The sequence below is a fragment of the Elephantulus edwardii genome, unplaced genomic scaffold (assembly GCF_000299155.1).
Source record: "Elephantulus edwardii isolate Elephantulus edwardi_28Jun2011 unplaced genomic scaffold, EleEdw1.0 scaffold00006, whole genome shotgun sequence".
Taxonomy (NCBI): domain Eukaryota; kingdom Metazoa; phylum Chordata; class Mammalia; order Macroscelidea; family Macroscelididae; genus Elephantulus; species Elephantulus edwardii.
The window spans coordinates 29423774-29442784 of record NW_006399756.1 but is presented as its reverse complement, the minus strand read 5'-3'; the positions used below and the strand labels follow the sequence as shown (position 1 = coordinate 29442784).

The following is a 19011-nucleotide window of genomic DNA, read 5'->3' as shown; positions in this document are numbered from 1 at the left end:
CCCTGCCTGAGTCCTTAACATGGAAGGTGTTCACACAAGCCGAGGAGAAGGGACACGGACACACCTCAGCACGCATAAGTCCTCAGGGACAAAATCTCATTCGAGGTTCCTAATCACATCAGCCAAATCCCTCTGCAGGGCCCAGAATGTACACTGAAGACACAGATAAATGAGCATGCAGCCATGTACCAGGATACACACAGGTACAGAGACAGCTGAGCCAAGTGACCCCCAAGCCCAAGGGGTGCCCAGAAAGGGGCTGAGAGGAAGGTGTCGCCTCAGCTGTTAGGGCCCTGAGACAGCTCAGGCCGGGCCAGGCCAAGCACAGCAGGGCCAAGGTGCCACATGGCTGGGCAGGGAGAGGGCCCACCACAGCAACTCAAACAGCAAACTATACTGTGACGCCTCCTCTTCATGATGTACTCCCACCAGCAGGCCCTCTACCGTTGGGCCTCTGCATCTTGGGGGGGGGGGGGGGGGGCGCTTGGACCTGCTTCACAGGTGCTCTTTGAGATCTTCCCTGGCATTCAGCTCTTATTCTGACCTCCCATGAAGGCCAGCATTTGCTTGACATCTCAGGTGGAATTGTGGGAATGGGGCCTGCCCTGGATTTGACACTTCAACCCTCAGGGGCTCCATTCTGAGGCTCAGAAGCAGGACTTTCCATTGGCTTCAAGGGTCTTGGAAACGAGCTGGTTGATGGCCAGACTGGAGGGTCAAAGGTCTTGAGGCTGAGCCTGGCCCAGTCCTGGCACACTCCTGACTGTGTCTGTAGAGGTTGGGGAGCTGAAAATCTCTATAACAGCGTACCTGTGAGGTCGATCCGAAGTGACAATGGAGTGTGGATGAGGAGATTCATGCTTTCCCCAAGATGCAACCCCCTGTTCAGACAAGAGCAGGCAGGAATTCCTTGGTGTGAAAATTCAACAATTTTCCTGGAGACACAGGATAAAGAGCCTGGATTTTCCATCCAGAGCTTCTGTATCCCTCAGGATAAGACACAAATGGGTTTGCAGCCTCACTTCCTCCTTCCTCCCTCCCTCTCATGCTTACACAGATCTGAAGACAAGTACTTTCTGGGAGGCCCTTGTCCTGTGTCCACACTCATTCCCTCCCCTCAGGGCAGTTAAAGCCTTGGAGTAAGGTTTGATCATGTCTGGCCACCCTTACGACACAAGTCTAGGGCGAAAAGGGACATCATCACCCCAGGCCCCGTGGTTGAGGTGCCTGACTTTGCAGGGCTGGGCCAGAGCAGCTGAAGAAGACTTGAATCTTGGGTACAAAGTCTCATAAGGAAACCTGAAATGAATGGGGGCCCAGACTGAACAATGTCTGAGGGCTGAACCCAGGGCTCTTCCCACCCCACTCCTTCCTGCAGGCCTCCTCCCCTGCTCCCACCTGCCTTCAAATACATGCTCAGCCTCACAGCAGGGCCTCCTCACATCCACTACCACTGCCCTCTTTAAGGGGAAATCAGAGTCACAAAGGGCCTTTTGGTTTTCTATTGCTGTGGTAATAAACTGTCACAAACTTGGGGACTTATAAAGCCCATATATGTATTACCTCATACTTCTATAGATCTAAAGCCTGTCAATGATTTCACCTACTTTAGATCCATGATCAACATCCTTAATGCCAGTAGTCAGGAGATCAAGAGACATCTTGCACTGAGGAAGTCTGTCAGGGACCTTTCTAAAATACTGAAAAGCAATGATGTCAGTTTGAAGACCTGATTCAGGCCATGGTCATTTCAGTCACTTGCTATGCATCTGAGAGCTAGACAATGAGTAAGGATGATAGAAGAGTTGATGCCTTTGGGTTGTCGTGCTAGAGAAGAGCGATGGATATGTCATGGACTGCCAAAAGAGAAAACAGGTGTGTCTTGGGAGAAGTGCAGCCAGAGTGCTCCTGGAGGCCAGGATGGTGATGCTTCCTCTCTCATACTTGGGACATGTTGCTAGGAGAGACTATTCCATGGAGAGGGACATCATGCTGGAAAGGTGGAGGGTCAGTGAAAGATCCCCAATGAGATGGATTGACACAGTGACTGCAGCAATGGGCTCAAGTATATCAGAGATGGTGAAGATGACAAAGAATAGGGTTCAGATCAGTTGTTCGTGAGATTGCTATGAGTTATACTCAACTCGATGGCACCGAACACAAGTCCGACACAAGACTCACTGGGTTAAGATGAAGGTGTCAGCAGGTCTGCGGTCCTTCCTGGAAGCCCTAGAAGACATTTTCTTGACTTCTCCAACTTACAGAGGTTGCCCGCATCCATTGGCTGGTGACCCCCTTTCTCCATTTCCAAAGCCAGCAATGACACATCTCTGACCATTCTTCTTCCACATCTAATTATAGCTGAGAAAGGTTCTTTATTTCTAGGGATCCACATCTTTGGAAGGCCTAACATTCATGGGTCCTCGGCTCTGGGACGGTGTTGAAGGGGTGGACTGGGGACAGGAAGGCAGCCTGTGAGACCTGTTTCCTTCCAGGGTCAGATCTGTGGAGTGCTCAGTAGCTGGACAGGACCCTTGAACTTGGCAAACATGAAATTAAGTTTCTCTTTCTTCCCTAGAACCACAGACTCTGAAGTGGCTAGAGAGACCCTGTAACCCTCCCTCCTCCTTGTATAATTTGGACTCAGAAACCCCTACATTCAAGCTTTTCTCAGGATGCAGAAGTTCCTCGACCAGCTTTCAGCTCAGTAGCTTTTCGCCTAGGCTCCTGAGTCAGCTCCAGCAGCCAAGAGGACATTGCTTTAGGATGGGCCTCTGGAAGGGTGTAGGGATTCCCCCCTTTATCTCTTGATTTCCTGTTCCTTTTATCAAGGAGGTGTCCTGAGGTATGAGTCTCCTGGGGTTAAGATAGATTAGGGTGTGAATAGCAGGAGCACGGGGGTGGGGAGTGGGATCAGACTCCTAGTTTCACAGTCATATTTAAGATGCTGGGAACTTTCTGTGTAGAAATGGGTTGACTTGGCCAGGTACCCAGTTATCCACTGGCCTCTGTTCCTCTGAACTTGGAGGCTGCTGAACAAGCCAGATAGAGGTGTGTGGTTTTAGTTTAAAAGGTGGTTTTTCTAGCCATTATTACGTTAGCCCCTTCTGGTCTCCAGCTACCTTAACTACAGATACACGGTCATTCAAATAATCAATAGTTGTAGGGCTAGAGTAAGAGAGAATGCTTCCCATGCTGGACAGCAATACTTGAGGGAGACTGGAACAAGACCATGGTGAGAGGAAGACCCCGGCAATGACAGTGATGGACATGTAGAAAGTTATTGCTGTGAGGACAGTGGTAAGCTGTAACTGGAGACTTCTTTTGTGCTGGCCACAGCTAAAAAAAGTTTGCTTGCTGAATGGAAACCAATACTTTTTATTTATTTATTTATTTATTAAACCAATACTTTTACTAATTAAGGAATTGAGTTTTGCTCTTAATCTGGTTTGAGATTGGTGCACTAAACCTAGACTTGCATTGTGAGATATTCTTTGCCTCTTTCACTCTTCAACCCATTTCCCTAATAAATCTTACTTTTGGTACCACAACTGTAAGTAAAGTCTGTGAGTCAACAATGAAAACTGAACTCAGTGATTGGTGCAAATAGGTGCAGGAGCACGGGTGGTGGCATGTCTAGCCAGCAGCCATCTATGTGCTGACATGGATATTATGATGGGGAAAGTTCCCCTTTCTGATGTGGTGAAGTGGTCAGATTCAGCTACCACCATCCTCCTGTTGCATCCTAAAGGCGGGAAACGAAAGGGAGAAACAACATTCACATTTGAGCCTGGACATACCATCTCTGGACTTGTTTATTCTGGCCCTAGCAGGGACCAGGCCAGAGTGAAACTGGCAAAGCCCTTAAGGAGGAGCCGAAAGCACTCTAACAGCCAGGGGTGCAGGACTTCCTTCAGTGCCCCTCAGCCTCTGCAGACCCTGGTAACTAGGTTTCCATGGATGTAGAAGCACCTGACAGAGTGGCTGCCCCCTACACAGATTTTGGGGTCTTTCTGTGGCTCTGGTAGGTGTGAAGTTATCAAAGGGGTCCCCCAAAACCATGAGCTTTTGCTCCTACCTCAGCAGGCCCCAACAGGCAAAGAGTCATTGCTTGAACTTCCGAATCTCAAGCTGCAGAATGCCCTGACAGCGGCCAGACAAAAGCACGTTCCTGGGGGAGACATGCTCTGGCATCAGCACCAAACCAGCACAAAGTCTGAGCTCCACCTGAGGCCTGCACCCCTCTTCACCTCCAAATCTCACATCCTGGGGCTTCTCTGCTGATCTCTCTTTCTCCTTCCTCTGTGCTCACCATTCTTGACACAATGATGGCCGTCTTCCACCCTTGTCCCCCAGCTCCTCCTGGTCCCACAAACTGTAACTTACGCATCTCCTACACTAAACAAATTATATTCATGGGTAGAAAAGGGTTGTAAAGACCATGATTTATGCATTTTCTAATACTACATTCACTAGTTTCCAAAGTGCAAGGGCAACAACAAAGGTCTCAGGGAGGGACAGTTTTGATCTTCTCATGTTTAAATCCTGTAACCGTTCAGCCCATCTTTCCACTGAGAAGCATCTGGGTGGATTCAAACATTAGCCTTTCTGTTAGCAGCACAACACATAACATATATGCCCCCAATTCCTTCATAGGTGGGCAGAGAGGCATGAATGTCTGTCCCTGGAACTCTCCTGTGGACGTTCACCCTGGCCGCACTCCTGAGCTCAGGAGCCAGTGCAGCCTTTGCCCACTTGGGGGACAGTTCACGCAGTCCTTCTGGATCCCCCACTCGGCTCCCATCCACCTGCCTGGGCAGGAAGAGGGTGGCAGGAATTCTAACAGCTCAGACACCAGACAGGTTGAATGTCAAATGCACTTTACTGGGCTCCAGGGCCTTCAATGCTGTCCTCACCCAGCCTGGGAATCCCCTTGCCGGCACCTCCAGCTGCACAGGAAGTGGGATGGGTCAAGAGAGTACACGTGGAACTGTTCATTCTTCTACTCCGGAGGGTCCTGGGTGATGCTGAGGCCACAGCTGCTTTCGTCTCCTCCTGCAGCCTCCCCCCTATCTGTCCCAACCAGCAACTAGACCTTCTCCTGAGGGGAGGAGGCCTGGGTCTTTGGCACAGGACGCTGGGCTTCAAAGCAGCCATCTGCCCCTTCTTTGCTTAGCAAGGGACAATGAGCAAAACTCTCTCTGAGCCCGTGGTGAGGTAGCAGGGCCAGCAACCTGTCTGGGACAGGGCTGAGGGGACCCTGGGGTTTTGGGGCTCAATGAGGACAATGGGTGGCTGAAGTAGCAAGGATCATTCAGTTGAGGCAGGAACGGAGATCGGATGGTATGTGAGTCAGGCAGCTGGCCCAGCACGCCCCAGCCATGAGTCACCAGTCCCGCTCAGCTGGTTCTCGATAGGGGAGGCCTAGGAGCCTGAAGACATCCTTTTCAGACGGGGTGGGGAGCACCTGGCCAGGCCCCACTTTGAGGCCCTGTGTGTCCCGGACCACGGCGGTGCTGAGTGCGTGCTCTGACAAGCTCATGCCCTTGGTCTTGGCCAGGGCCCGCATGGAGCGGTTGAAGTGGGCAGAGCCGGTGAAGTAGAGTAGGGCGCAGGCGAACTCACTGAAGGGCACAACGATGATGTCCAGTCGCCGGTGCCTCCGGCCGGGCCCTGGGAGCTGACACACACCCAGGTACTTCTGCTGCTGGCCATTATCCTCCTGGCTCACCAAGTCATCTGTCAGGAACCCTGGCATAACAGAGGGGGCTGCTGGGAGGGCAGGGGCCAGGCCCTGCTCCGTCCTGTCCTCCCAGGTCTCCCATAGTCCTGCTTCTCTATCTCCACACAATGCTTACACAACGCTCCACCAGGTGATCTTGCCCACTCCGGGCCTGTTTCTTCCTCTGTAAAACAGTAATTCCTCCTCACCTCCCACAGTCTAGAAAGGCCAGAAAACTCAACCTGCAGGCACTGTGTGGGGTGAGGTGCTATTTCACCTCGAAGTGGCTCTGGCCACAAGAGAGAGATGGTATCCTTACAAAGCAAAGAATACCATCATCCCTGCCTCTGCTTCCTGCCTAGGAACTGTAACTCAAAGGTCTTCCTTCCAGGGGAGGAGTAGTCCCCAGCCCTGCCCTGGTCCCTACCAACTTGCTCACCCAGACAGAGCCTATACCTTGTTGCCGGAGGCTGTCAAGAAGCTGACTGAAGACACCTCGGTGGGAGCAGCCATCTGGGTGAGTGACCAGCACATCCACATCACCACAGGTGGCCTTCCCCCGCCGGTATGAGCCACATGCTACACATAGAAGCCCAGGGTTGAGGGCTTGGGCTGATTCTCGAACCTGAGAAAGAAAGGTGAGTGGGTAAGCGGACCATAGGCTACAGGCCGTGCAAGCGGTTCCTCTCCAGAGGCAGCAAGAGGCCTTTCCCTGATCCAAGGGCCCAAATTCCCAGTTTATGATTTAAGCCAATCCCTGCCTGTGGGATCAGTCTGAGGGGATGAGCCTCAGGGAAAGAAACCAGTGCATCCTCCTGAGAACTTTCTTAAGCTTCACACTATGGCAGAAGAGGAAGAAAAAGTGCTGACCCCACAGGAGAGAGAGCTGAAAGGAGACAGAAGAAGATAGCCACTGGATTCTGAGGAGAAACACAGATGATTCCCCTACTGATCTGTGAAACTCTCCCAGGTCAAAGGCCTGCACTTAGCACTCTTGCTGAGGATACAGCAGCTGCAGGCATCCATGGATTTGGAGCTGAAGGCAGAATGTGTGAGCTGGGGCTAGTGGCCTGAGCAGGTGGCAGGCAGGGTGCCCTGGGCCCTGGCCTGGGGGAAATGCAACACAGAAATCTAGCTGAACCTGTGAGAAAAGCAAGCAAAGAAGCACACAATCTGTAATTCCAATTCAGACCTGTGCTCACGCCAGGAGGAATGGAGGAGAGAGGGAGCCCAGAGCAGGGGGTTGTCAGCTCAGGGATCATCCCTCACTGAGAGGTGATAAGCCCATTAGCTTCCACCCCAGAGACACTGTGGCTTTTCATATGCAGATGGCCTCCCAGCCTCTGCCCCAGGACGCCAAGATTTCTGGGGCCCTGGATACTCACAACTAGGACACCTCAATTCTCCTGACAGGCAGGCTCTTCTAATCCCTTCACTCTCTTCTACAACTCCCCAAGAGGAGAATAAGTAATCCCATCAAAACTCTTAAAGCTGAGGCCCTGAATAGGGGAGCAGGAGGCCAGGTGGGAAGCCACTTCTGTTCCAATGGTGTGGGGGCTGGCTGGGGCATTCTTTGTGCCCGGACACCATGGCTGAGTGACAGTGTCATCATCAGCACCAAGGCTGGGTGATGGGTGGATAAAGGGCCCTTAGTGTTCATCTGCCTTGGCCTCAATCCTGTGAAAGTAGAGGCCGATTTCAAGTAAACTGGGACTAGGACTCTCCTAACCCTGAGTGAATCCGAGGCTAAGTGAGCAAGCCTGCCTGGAGCAATCAGCCCCCAATCCCAAAGGCCAGAGAACAAATGGTGTATCTCCCTAACCCAACTCAAAACAAAACTCTAACCTTAGTCAACCTTTTTTCTAAAATAACTACAGATATTACTTAAAAAGCAACCAACACTAAAAACCCTGAACTAACACAGGTCTAACTAACTCTTGATCTGCCTTTCCTCTAACCCCAAACCTAACTCGAATCCCCCACTCAAAGCCAAAGCCTGAAGGGCAGGGGTTTATTTAGCCTTGGGGGGATTTCAGGAAGTCCACACACCTCCTGAAAAAGACACAAAACTTTGCACACGTGTGCATTCGTGAAAGGAAAAAGGCAAAGTTTTCACCAGGTCCTCAAAGAAACTGGTGACAAAGTTAAGAACCTCTGCCCTCATCTATCCTTACACGTTTTTGTTGTTCTGTGCCATTGAGTCGGAATGGATCCACAACTGACCCTCCAGCAGGTTTTCAGAGGCAGTAAATTGCATGAGAGGAAATCACACGGGGAGTCTGCCCATCCTTATCCCATGGAGCAGCTAGTGGATTTGAACCAGCTGCCTTCAGGATTGGAAAGCAGCATCTTACCACTAGACCATCAGTGCTTCCTATCACATCCTGGTTCAAACCCCAATATCCTGAAGCAATTTTGAACACAATCTGCCTCTAATCTAGTCCTTGTATCAGCCCAGTCTTGACACCACTCAATATCTAACTCATCCTAACTCTGCCTGACTTCTGAGAACCCTAATCCAGACAAGCACTGCTGCAGCTGCCCTGAACCATTCATTCCCTCCTCTGGGCCCACAGCTTCCCCCTCTCCTTGCTTTCCCCTCAGAGGCTCCAACCCTGGTTGACCCACTGCTTCCTCTGCCTGCTGGGCTCCCAGTTGAGGGAGCAGGGATTCTTGGCTTCAAGCCAGGCCCTGACCTTTTAGCAGAGCCTGGCTCTTCTCACTGCCACAGGACACCTGCTTACTGTTTGCTGGATCTCTGTAGCCTCCTCCCTGGGCATGCGTTCCAGGAAGTCATCATAATACTTCAGGCCAATGGCCTGTTGAGTGGTCAGGGAGACTTGGCTGCGGATGTCTTCCAGGCTCCGGAAACCCTGGGAAAGAAGCCAGATGGGGAGGCTATGAGCATCCAGTACTAGCGGCGAGGCCGAGTGAATACACACACACAAACTCACTCTCTCTCTTTCTCTCAGGCTAAGTGAACACCCATACACCCAGCTGGGAGAGAAGTCAGATTGGGAGGCTATAGGCATCCAGTACTGATGATGAGGAAACACACCCACACACACCCACACACACATCACACACACACATACATCATACACACCCCCTGTGGCCCAGTGAATACACATACCCACCCCTCTCACATGCACATTCACTCTCTATCTCTGAGGCTGAGTGAACACCCACACACCCAGCAGGGAGAGAATCCAGACTGGGAGGCTATAGGTATTCGGTACTGACGATGAGGAGACACACACACCGGGAAAGAAGCCACATGAGAGGCTGTGAGCATCCAGTACTGATGAAGAGGCTGAGTGAAGACAGACAGACACACACAGAGAGGGCATCTTCATTCCCCCTTCCCTAAACTCTCATGAAGCCTGAAGGCAGGACTAATCCTAGCAGGACTTAGATTTATTGTCTCTGCAACTCTGGAAGAGCAAGGGGAAGATATCCCAGAATCCTAAATACTGGTTTGTGGGCTCCCTCTTAGCTTCTGAATCCTTGCGTCTATGGGTGGGCATGCACTTTGTTATCAGGCCCCTAAATGACTGTGAGCATCATCATGCCCAAAACCTCTGTCCCTGGCACTCAGCCTTAAGGACTGATTTCCTCAGGGAAGCCCTTGCTGGTCTGAGGGACAGAGGAGCATACTTTTTAGTCCCCGACCACATTACAGATTAAAGTCCCAATGACACCAAACAACAGGGCTGTTCTTGGGAGGCAGGAGAGAAGATTCTGCGAGTACTGGTCTAGGTTCATTCCCATCAGAGCACAGATGTAAGGAACTGTGAAATAAGAGCTCTGAGATGCAGAAAATGGAAATGGAAGCTGGCTAGGGTGAGACCTGATGGTACCACATCTGGGCGGTCTTGGTTCCAACTCCCCAGATGTTGGAGAAAAGCTCTAAGACAGGTACACTCTCGCTGATATGGTCCAGCTTCCGTAGATGCCCGCTTTCCAGGATCTCTACAACCTTCTCAGCCATTCGCTTCCCAATCCCAGGAATACTGCAGGCTTCCTAGAAGAGCAGGAGGCAGAGACAAGAGAGACGAGTAAGGAGATGGAAGGTGCGGAGGCAGCAGGAGGGAAGGTCCTTCCTGGAATAGAAGACAAAAAGGTCAGTCCAACTGGCTAACAAATGCAGAAACACATCCAGATGAAGAAGTACAATTCTGGATGGAAATCGGGCTCGGACTGGGCAATTCGGCTCTTGGTTCCCAAAGGAATGGAGATGAGCAACAGGAACAGTGAAATAATGATCTAAGTCATTGTTGTCAACATCAGAGCAACAAGAGCAGCTTTACTGGGGCTAACTGTGCTTCAGTTTTGTGCTAAAGAGCTTTACATGCATCATCTCACTTAAATCTTCCTAAGAACACTGGAGTTCGTTACTACTCTTAGTCCTTTTTTTTAAATGCATTTTTTTGTGTGTGTGTCTGGTTGTATCTTTAATTGAATGCAGACTCATTCATAGAAAATAGAAATGCAACCGCAGCATGGAAACAGACAAAACGGAGTTCTAAAAAAGAGATCAAGACCCGCCTCCTCTCCCCAGTCACAGGAGAGCAATAAAAACGAGTTTAGGTGAATGAAACACATTCCTGCCCCAAGACAGAGCACTGGCCTGCACCTTCCCTGTCCTTGGCATCCGGAATGGACAAGTGGGGTGATAAATGCATTTTTTAAATACATGGTCAGAGGGTTTCAGTAACTTGCCTAAAATAAATGCCTGGACATAGTATTCAAACCAAAAGGCCTGCAGGCTTCCAGAATCAATCTAAACGAACAGTATAGCAAATCTCTAAGTACTCATCAATAACCCCATTTTTTTTGGTTTTGTGCAAATCCCAGATATAAATTTGTGTACAAAATTCATATACATTGTGTTTTACACTTTCATTCATTTATATTGTTTCATACAATCATTCCCATATGTTGTTTTATAAACTTACTCTCCATTGAATTATGCCCACTATTACCTCATCTTTTCAGGTCCCCATCATATTTTTCCCATTTCCTTTGGCCCCCCCCTACCAAATTGTGTGACCCTATGATTTCCTTCCTGCCCCTCCTCATTCCTCTGCTCCCACCCCTTCGCCTCAAGTCCCCATACACTTTTACTAGTTATCCTTATTGTTATTGTTGTTGATTGCTTTTGAGTCGAGCACGACTCACTCATAGCGACCCTATGAGCGAAAGGCCTGAAGCCCCTCTACAACTATCAATATTTATCAAGGTTCATAGGGATTCTGGAGGCATGTTATTTAGGAAGTGGATGCCACTCCTGCTTCCAAGTTATCTGTGACATCAAATAATTTAAATTCCTACATCAGATCCCCATTTGTGACTAGTGCTGCCACCAACCCCTAGTACCTGGTAAGAAGTGACAGGCTTGTGGAAGCTCTTGAGGGCATTGATGGCTTTGGCATAGCCCAGGGCCCTCCACTTGTCTCCTTGAACACTGTAGGCTTTGGCCAGCACTTCCAGCTTCTCTGTGATGTGGGGATTGTGGTTGGTTGCTTTCTGGCTTGAAGGCTGTGCACAGACCCACTTATCCAGGGTCTCAGGGGCAGGGCTGGGCTCACCATCTTGCTCAAGGTGGGTGGGATAGTGGCCACTGATCAGGCATTCCAGATCAGCTGCACTAACCTGGGTCTCTTCTCCATCGCTGGTTTCATCATCAGAGCCGAGCTTGAGCTATGACAAGAGAATGCACAATAAATTCCCGCCTTCCAAGAAGAGAGGTCTTTGAAGGTAGGGGCTGAGTCTCCTAGTGAGACTGAGAGTTGTCCAAGAATGAAGGTGATGTTTCTGCATAATCTAAATGTGGGGCCAACTTGGCCCCTCAATGCCTATGCCCAAGATCCCCAGGGTATATGATGGGTATGGAATGCGCAAAAGCAGGAGTGACCGTGACAGGAATTGCTATATGGCTTCATAATAAAGGAAGCTTTCCTCTCTTACTGGCCTGGGACCTTGTGTACAACCACCAGATTCTTCCCCTTTCTTTCGTTTGGCTGGGCAGGGGGCGGGGGTAAGAAAGGGACCTGTCGGAGCTAGGGGGCTCCTGACCTCGGTTCGAGTGCTTGGGGCTTCTTCTGCCTTTCGAAGAGGAGATACAGGTCTGGCAGAAGGATGAGAGAAGGGTGTTCTGAGGACAGCTGCATGGGAATCAAGAGGAGCAGAAGAGTCTTGGCTGGCCTTGCTTGGTTGCGGCTGGTCCAGGTACCTGGAGGAACAGTAGTTAGGCGGTTGGGAAATGATAGGTCTTATATTACCTCTCCTCTCTAAACTCTTGGTTTCTCAGTATGTCTAATTAAGACAATGACAGTTAATTCAAGATGTTGTCAGAAACCATCTGAGGAAAGACTGGTCCAGCCTACCTGTCAGGGATGAATATGCTGAATCCTGCTGTGTCCACCAGCCTTCTCTCCTGAAGGCACAAGCTTAGCCAGGCAGACTTCACCAGCTGGGCACCTGGAGGCAGCTGGGCCAGTTTAAGGAGACGGAGAGCCCGCTCACAGTCCATGCCTTCATCCACCACAATGTGAGTGACCCCTGTGGCCTGGGCAGAGCATATCTGACCACCATGCTGGACAATTTGCTTCTCAAAGAGTTCAGCCCGGGCTCGCCCAATGCCAGTGGGTACAATATGGGCCCGAAGGGCGCTCAGCCACTCTGGAAGGAACATTCAGGCGCATATTGTCAGGGCTTTGAGATATGATCTGAATGAACTTTTTACAGTTCCCTCCCCCGCCCCCGAGTCATTTTTCCTTCCTTCTAGACAGTGTCTTCTGAAGATCCCACCTCAAGCTTGTGGGTCATAATCTGTGTGTAAAGGGCAAAGGCTGTTTATACGGACTGTTCTCTGCTATAACTTAACACTCAGAATAGCGTCTATCAGAGTATAGAGTTCCCATAAACACATGTCTGATTGCCTCTTTTCTCCCTTTTCAGAACTGCGGTTTAGAATCTACTTTTATCATTTCTTCATACTGACTCTACCAGGAACAAAGCAGCCCTGTTTCTTCCTTTTATAGCTCTTATATTTCACAGATCTCCATTCTCTTAGACTCATGCACACTTATGCCACTTATTATTTGTCAATTTGATAGTTAAAACACTTGTAACCCTGGGGATTTCAGTGGTATTTCTGCTCTCAGTTAAACTCCAGGAGAGCAAAGGTTTCTGAGAGCCATTTCCTGAGAAATCTGACTGATGGAGGCCTAGATGTGGGGTAGAAGATAATATATTAGAGATCGAGGAGCAAACATGGTGAGAGGCAGGTGCATACTGACTTGCAGATCCTGAACAGACAAGAATTAGCTCCCAGACTTGATTCTGAGTATGAATAATGTAGGTTAACAGGTGTGAGTTCAGGTACATGACAGTTCTGGGAGTGGGTCAGCTCACCTCCTGCTGCTTCTCCATCTTCCTTCTTGGGAATTTTTGCAAGTACTTTTGATGACGGATTGGCATTAATTTTCTTCCGTTTAGGAAAAGCCTTCAGGATGCCCCTGGGGTCCATGGAAGTATGGCTGAATCCTGGCTTTTCTGCTGGTGTATTAGGGCAGCTGTCATGTGGAAGGAAACTCAGAAACAACACCCCCAAAGAAAAATCCCTTTGCTGATGGAGGTGGGGTCTTTAGTAGCCAGACCTTGGGGGCAGCAGTTCAGTTCCCAGGACTGATGCCTTAGTGTTGCCCAACACAAGTTTTAGAAAGAGTGGAGAAAGGGTATGGGGAAGACTGAGGCTAATGAAAGACTCTTGAGGGGAATTCCTACAGAACAAAAGGTCATTACGAAGTCAGAGGGAAAGACAAAACCAAAATGGATGTCAGAAGAGATTGTGAAAATTGTACTAGAGCGTCAAGAAACAAAAACAAAGGAAAGAGGTATTGAAGTAGAAGAGGGGAATAGAAGACTTCAAAGGGCAGCTCAAGAAGACAAAGCAAAGTATTATTAACTGAATGTGCAAAGAGCTGGAATTTGAGAATAAAAGGGGAAGAATTCGTTCATCATTTCTCATGCTGAACAAACTGAAGACAAATTCAAGCCTAGAGTTGCAATACTGAGAGATGCTATGAGCAAAATCCTGAATGATCTAAGAAGAATCAGAAGAGGAAGGGAATACACAGAATCCCCATACCAAAAAAGAGTTAGCCAACACAGAAATATTTTGGGAAGTATTATATACTCAAGAACTGATGGTAATGAAGGAAGATGTTCAAGCTGCACTAAAGGCATTGGCAAAGAATAAGGTCCTAGGAATTGTTGAGATAGCAGTTGACGTGTTTCATAAAGCAGATGCAACCCTGGATGTGCTCACCAGTGATGCCAGGAAATTGGAGGACAGCTGCCTCGCCAAATGAGTGGAAGAGATCCATATCTGTTCCCATTCCCAAGAAATGTGATTCAATAGAATGTGGAAATTTTTGAACAATATCATGAATAACACATGCAAATAGAGTATTTCTGAAATTATTAAAAAAATGGATAGAACAGTACATAGAGAACTGCCAGAAGTCCAAGTAGGGTTTAGAATAAGTCGTGGCACTAGGGATATCACTGCTGATGTCAGATGGATGCAGGCTGAAAGCAGAGAATACCAGAAGAACGTCTATTTGTGTCTAATTGACTATGCAAAGGCTTTTAACTGTATGGATCATAACTAACTATGGCTAACATCGAGAAGACCAGGAATCTCCGAACACTTAATTGTGCTCATGGAAACCTACACCTAGACCAAAAGACTATTTTGCAAACAAAGCAAAGGGGACACATGGTTTAAAATTAAGAAAGGTGGGTGCCAGGGTTCTAGCCTTCCTCTACAATCTATTTTATCTGTATGCTGGGCAAATTATTTGAGAAGTTGGAATTTATGAAGAAGGATGTAAGATCAGGACCTGAGGAAGACTCATTAACAACCTACCTTATATAGATGACACAACATTGCCTGCTAAAAAGTAAGCCCTTGAAGCGCGTGCTGCAGAGGATCAAAGACTAATGCCTTCAATAAGGATTATATCTTGGGGAGCTCTGGTGGCCTAGTGTCAAGAAGCTGCACTGCAATCCCAGAGATATGTGGTTCGAATCCACCAGATGCTGTGCCGGAGAAGGGGGGGGCAATCTCCTCCTGTACCAGTCAGATCTGATTTGACCGTACACACACAAAAAATTAAAATAAAATAAAAAAATTTAAAAAAATAAGGATTATATCTCAATGTCAAGAAAATAAAATTTCTCACCACTGGTCTGATAGGCAATATCATAACAGATGAAGAAAAGACTGTCAATAATTTTATCTTACTTGGATTCACAATCAGCACCCTTGGTACCAGCAATTAGGAGATCAAGAGATGTATTGTAACGGAAAAGTATGCAGTCAGGGACCTCTCCAAATTATTATGGAGCGTATTATTAGTTTGAAGACTAAGATATGCCTGATTAAGGCCATGGTCTGTTCAGTCAGTTGCTATGCATCTAAGAGCAGGATAATGAATAAGAAGTGATCAGAAAAGAAGTGATGCCTTTGAGCTGTGGTGTTGGAGGACAGTGCTGAACATCCCATGGACGGCCAAAAGAACAAACAGATATATCTTGGAGAAAGGGAAGCCAGAGTGCTCCTTGGAGGCAAAGATGACAAAGTTGAAAGTCACATACTTTGGGCATGTTCTTAGGAAAGACCACTCCTTTAAAAAGGGACATCACCTTGGAAAAGTAGAGACAGGGTCACTGAAAGAGAGTAAGATCCCAATGAGATGGACTGACAGTGACTGCAGCAATGGGCTCATGATGAGGACGGTACAGGATAGGACAAGGTTTGGATCTGTTGTTCATAGGGTCGCTGTGAGTCATACTGGACTCCACGACACCTAATACCTATAGCAACTATTACTAGGGAGCTCTGGTGGCCTAGAGGTAAGGGGCTATGTTGCCAACCGCAAGGCATGTGGTTCAAATCCACCAGCTGCTCCAAGAGAAAAGTGGGCAATCTCCTTCTATGTGATTTACAGCCTCTGAAAACCTGTTGGAGGGAGTCGATGTCAAACAGAAGACCCACAACGACAGGTACTACTACCTACTACCCATTGCCTGGAGTCGGAACCGACTCAAAGTTGACCCTGTGGGGGTTTTCACAGTCAGTAAATCTCCAATAGCACAGCGGCTAGTGGAATCGAACCGCCCGCCTGCGATTAGGTTGGCACTAGACCACCAGAGTTCCCTTTTGAAGGGTAGGAGGGAATTATCACACCTCTTATGGGCTGCTCTAAACATTCGGTGCAGTGCCTGCTCTTCCTGCAATTCACTTCCCCAGAGCTTTCACCAAAAGGGGTTGCTGGACTGGGAAATGGGGGTATAACTTCACGAAGGACTTGCCCTCCCCAGAAAGTGGAAACTGGAGGGAACCTACACGTAAAAACCCACCTTATTTTTCTCCACTTTCAACGCACCCACTACAGAGGAGGAAAAACTAGGAGACGGAGATTTTGTGGCTACGCCATGCACCTGCCCTGGTGCTCGGTCTCCCGACATGGGGGTGCTCAGCGGCACAGCTGCGGGGAGGTGAGACACGGCTGCAGGTGTGGGGCGCCCTCCGAGTGTAGGGGGACCTCGGTCTCACAGCTGGGGGTGGAGATGGCTCCGGCAGGTGCAGCGCAGCCGCTACTTGCTCAGCAGGCGCGGCTTCCCAGCTGGGGCTCCGAGGGGGATGCACACGTGCCAACTGCGCCCCGAGCGCCTCGTCCTCCCTGGACCTCTCGGATGGGGTCGTCTTCTGTCTGGTCTTCGCGGGGAGGGCGGGAACACCCGGCAGCCAATCAGAGTCGACGAAAGAAATAGGGGTGGGGTGGGGAGAGGGCAACTGCCACGAACACTTCCGGGTTATCCGGAAATGATCCTGAGCAGAGCGGTTGCCATGGCATCAGCTGGTCGCATCGTGGAGCGGTGGAAAGATGGCGGTGACGGGATGGTTGGAGAGTCTCCGGGCTGCGGAGAAGACGGCGCTGCTGCAGGACGGTAACTGGAGGCCCCGCAGACAGACCTTTCCTGCCTGCTCTCGCCCTCTGCGGGGAAGGCTTCGGAGCTTGGATGGCAGAGCCGAAGGCCCGCAGCCGTCAGCTCGTCCAGGTCCCTCCTTTACAGATGAGTAAACTGAGGCCCCCGAGAAATGATGTGAATGGCCCAGACGTCTCTGTATACGCTATAGTTTCCCCTACGCAAACTCACCCTGCTCTGAGGTCTGTTTCTAATATGTAAGGTATTTTCCGTTTCATTGTCCTTTGATCTTCAACCGCTGTCCTGAGAACCTAATAATATACCACCCAGTGTTTAAAGACGAGGAAACTAAAAGCCACGGTTTCAGACCAGCTCCCTTGGCCGTCGTTCAACAGGGTCTGGGGATCTCGTGAGCCGTAATTTTGCAGAAGATGGCCTAATGCCATGGAGCGGTGGGAGACTGGACCTCAGTTCTGATTCTACTGATCCAAGTTTTTACTTGTTTATACTTCACTTTTCTCATCTGTAAATTAGGGGGCTGGGCCATCTCTGTTAACTCTGAGAGTCTTTCCCGCTGTATTGTTGTGTTAGATGCTTAGTAATTTCGAGAAATACATAGGCAGCTTCTCTTCTGTTCAAAGCATACGTGTATAGGGCTGCTAACCTAAAGGATAGTAATTTGAATCCACCAGCTGCTATGAGGGAGAAAGATGGGCATTCTCCTTCTGTAAAGATTTGCAGCTTTGGATGCCTGATGGAGGGTCACTGTGAGGCAGAATCAGCTCACTGGCAGTAGGTTTGATCCTCTGTGAAGAGATCACTACTAGATCAGATAGTAAAAGGCATGTTGTTCTAGGCATGAGGCATTGGTGGTGGTGCTGAGGGTGGTGTTGTTGTCTACCATAGAGTCTGAACGGACCCAAAGCTGACCCTTCAGTGGGTTTGCCAGAGGCATTTAATCACATGAGAGGAGATTGCCCCGCCTCCTGCAGAGCATCTAGTGGCCTCTGGATTGCAGCGCAGCTTCTTGCCATAGCATTGTGTATTAAATAGAGGTGAGGTTCTTGTGTAAAATGTTCAGGGAGCACAAAGGTGGAAATATTTTTGGAGGATGAACTAACAGGAGAAGTGACATAGGCCTAGTCTGCGGAGAGTTGTATTGCTAACTCAGAACTGAGAATCTGTGGCTGTTTGAATCAGCAAGCAGCTCTGCAAAAGACGGGCACGTGCCTCCTCTTGCAGTTTCGCGCCTCAGAAACCCGAGGCTTTGAGATCGAGTTTTATTTTGGAAGAATTAATACCTGTTCGCTAAGTGGGAGAAGGCTTGGCGGTACAGTGATTAAAGTGCTGGGCCACTAACTCAAAGATTAGTTTATTCAAACCCATCATCTGCTTCATGGGTGAAAAATGAGGCAGCCTGCCCTCCTAATGTAGACTTCCTGATAGACAGTCTCAGAAACCTCGTGAAGGAGGTCTCTACCCTAAAGCGTCAACTGTAAGAACTGAGTGGACCGCAGTGGGTGAGTTTGCTGTTAAGTAGAAAAGAGAGGAACTCTAGGAAGAACGAACCATGTGTAAAGTTACAGGAGATGTGAAAGTATATGGCAACAGAATGTTTGATGAGACCAGACTGTTAACTGTGGTTGTTACATGCCATCAAATATGATTCATAGTGACCCTAAGAAAAGCAGAGCTATACCCTGTCCTATCCTATGCCATCCTCATCATTTCTGACACACTTTGGTCTGTTACTGCAGTTACCATGTCTGTCTGTCTCGCTGGGGTCTTTTTCACTTACCCTCCACCTTTCCAAACATGATATCCCTTTGCAAAAAATAACTTTCAGCAACTTGCCCAAAGTGTAAGAGATGAAGCTTTTCCATCTTTGCCTCCAAAGAGCACTCTTCTTCAACACCATAGTTCCATAGAAGCACCATTGTTATGTTATGTGCCATCGAGTCGCTTGCAACTCGTAGCGACCCTATGTACAAGAGCCCTAAACGCCGTTCTATCCTGTGCCAATCCCACCATCTCGAACATACTCATTCCCACCACTCTATCACAGAATGGATCCATCTCATCGAGGGTCTTCCTCTCCTGCTCCACATCTCCATTCTCCCAAGCATGATGTTCCTCTCCAAGGACCAGTCCCTCCTTGCAACAGGCCCAAAATATGTCAGACGATGAAGCTTTAGAATCCTTGACTCCAAGGAGCACTCTGGCTTCACCCTCTCCAGGACAAACCTGTTTGTTCTCCTAGCAGTCCATGGTATATTCAACACTCT

The 19011-nt window shown here is 48.9% G+C and overlaps 2 protein-coding genes across 3 annotated transcripts in view; one reads left to right on the top strand and one right to left on the bottom strand.

The window, feature by feature from the left end:
• Window positions 1-5386: 5386 nt before the first annotated feature.
• Window positions 5387-13256, bottom strand: POLL (polymerase (DNA directed), lambda). Of its 2 annotated transcripts, none has more exons than XM_006880010.1 (8): window positions 13142-13256; window positions 12112-12406; window positions 11801-11957; window positions 11102-11419; window positions 9573-9746; window positions 8467-8595; window positions 6179-6347; window positions 5387-5751 (listed from the first exon to the last, which is right to left on the bottom strand). In XM_006880010.1, exons 1-8 carry the CDS (start codon window positions 13254-13256, stop codon window positions 5387-5389), a joined length of 1722 nt encoding a protein of 573 aa, XP_006880072.1. The 2 variants fall into 2 exon arrangements, with proteins under 2 accessions (XP_006880072.1, XP_006880073.1); XM_006880011.1 differs by having other exon boundaries at window positions 11378-11419.
• Window positions 13257-16231: 2975 nt separating this feature from the next.
• The window catches only part of DPCD (deleted in primary ciliary dyskinesia homolog (mouse)), a 23340-nt gene continuing 20560 nt past the window's right edge, over window positions 16232-19011 (top strand). The window contains 3 exon segments of the mRNA XM_006903676.1: window positions 16232-16447; window positions 16571-16630; window positions 16633-16747. Coding sequence (XP_006903738.1) covers window positions 16232-16447; window positions 16571-16630; window positions 16633-16747 — 391 coding nt within the window.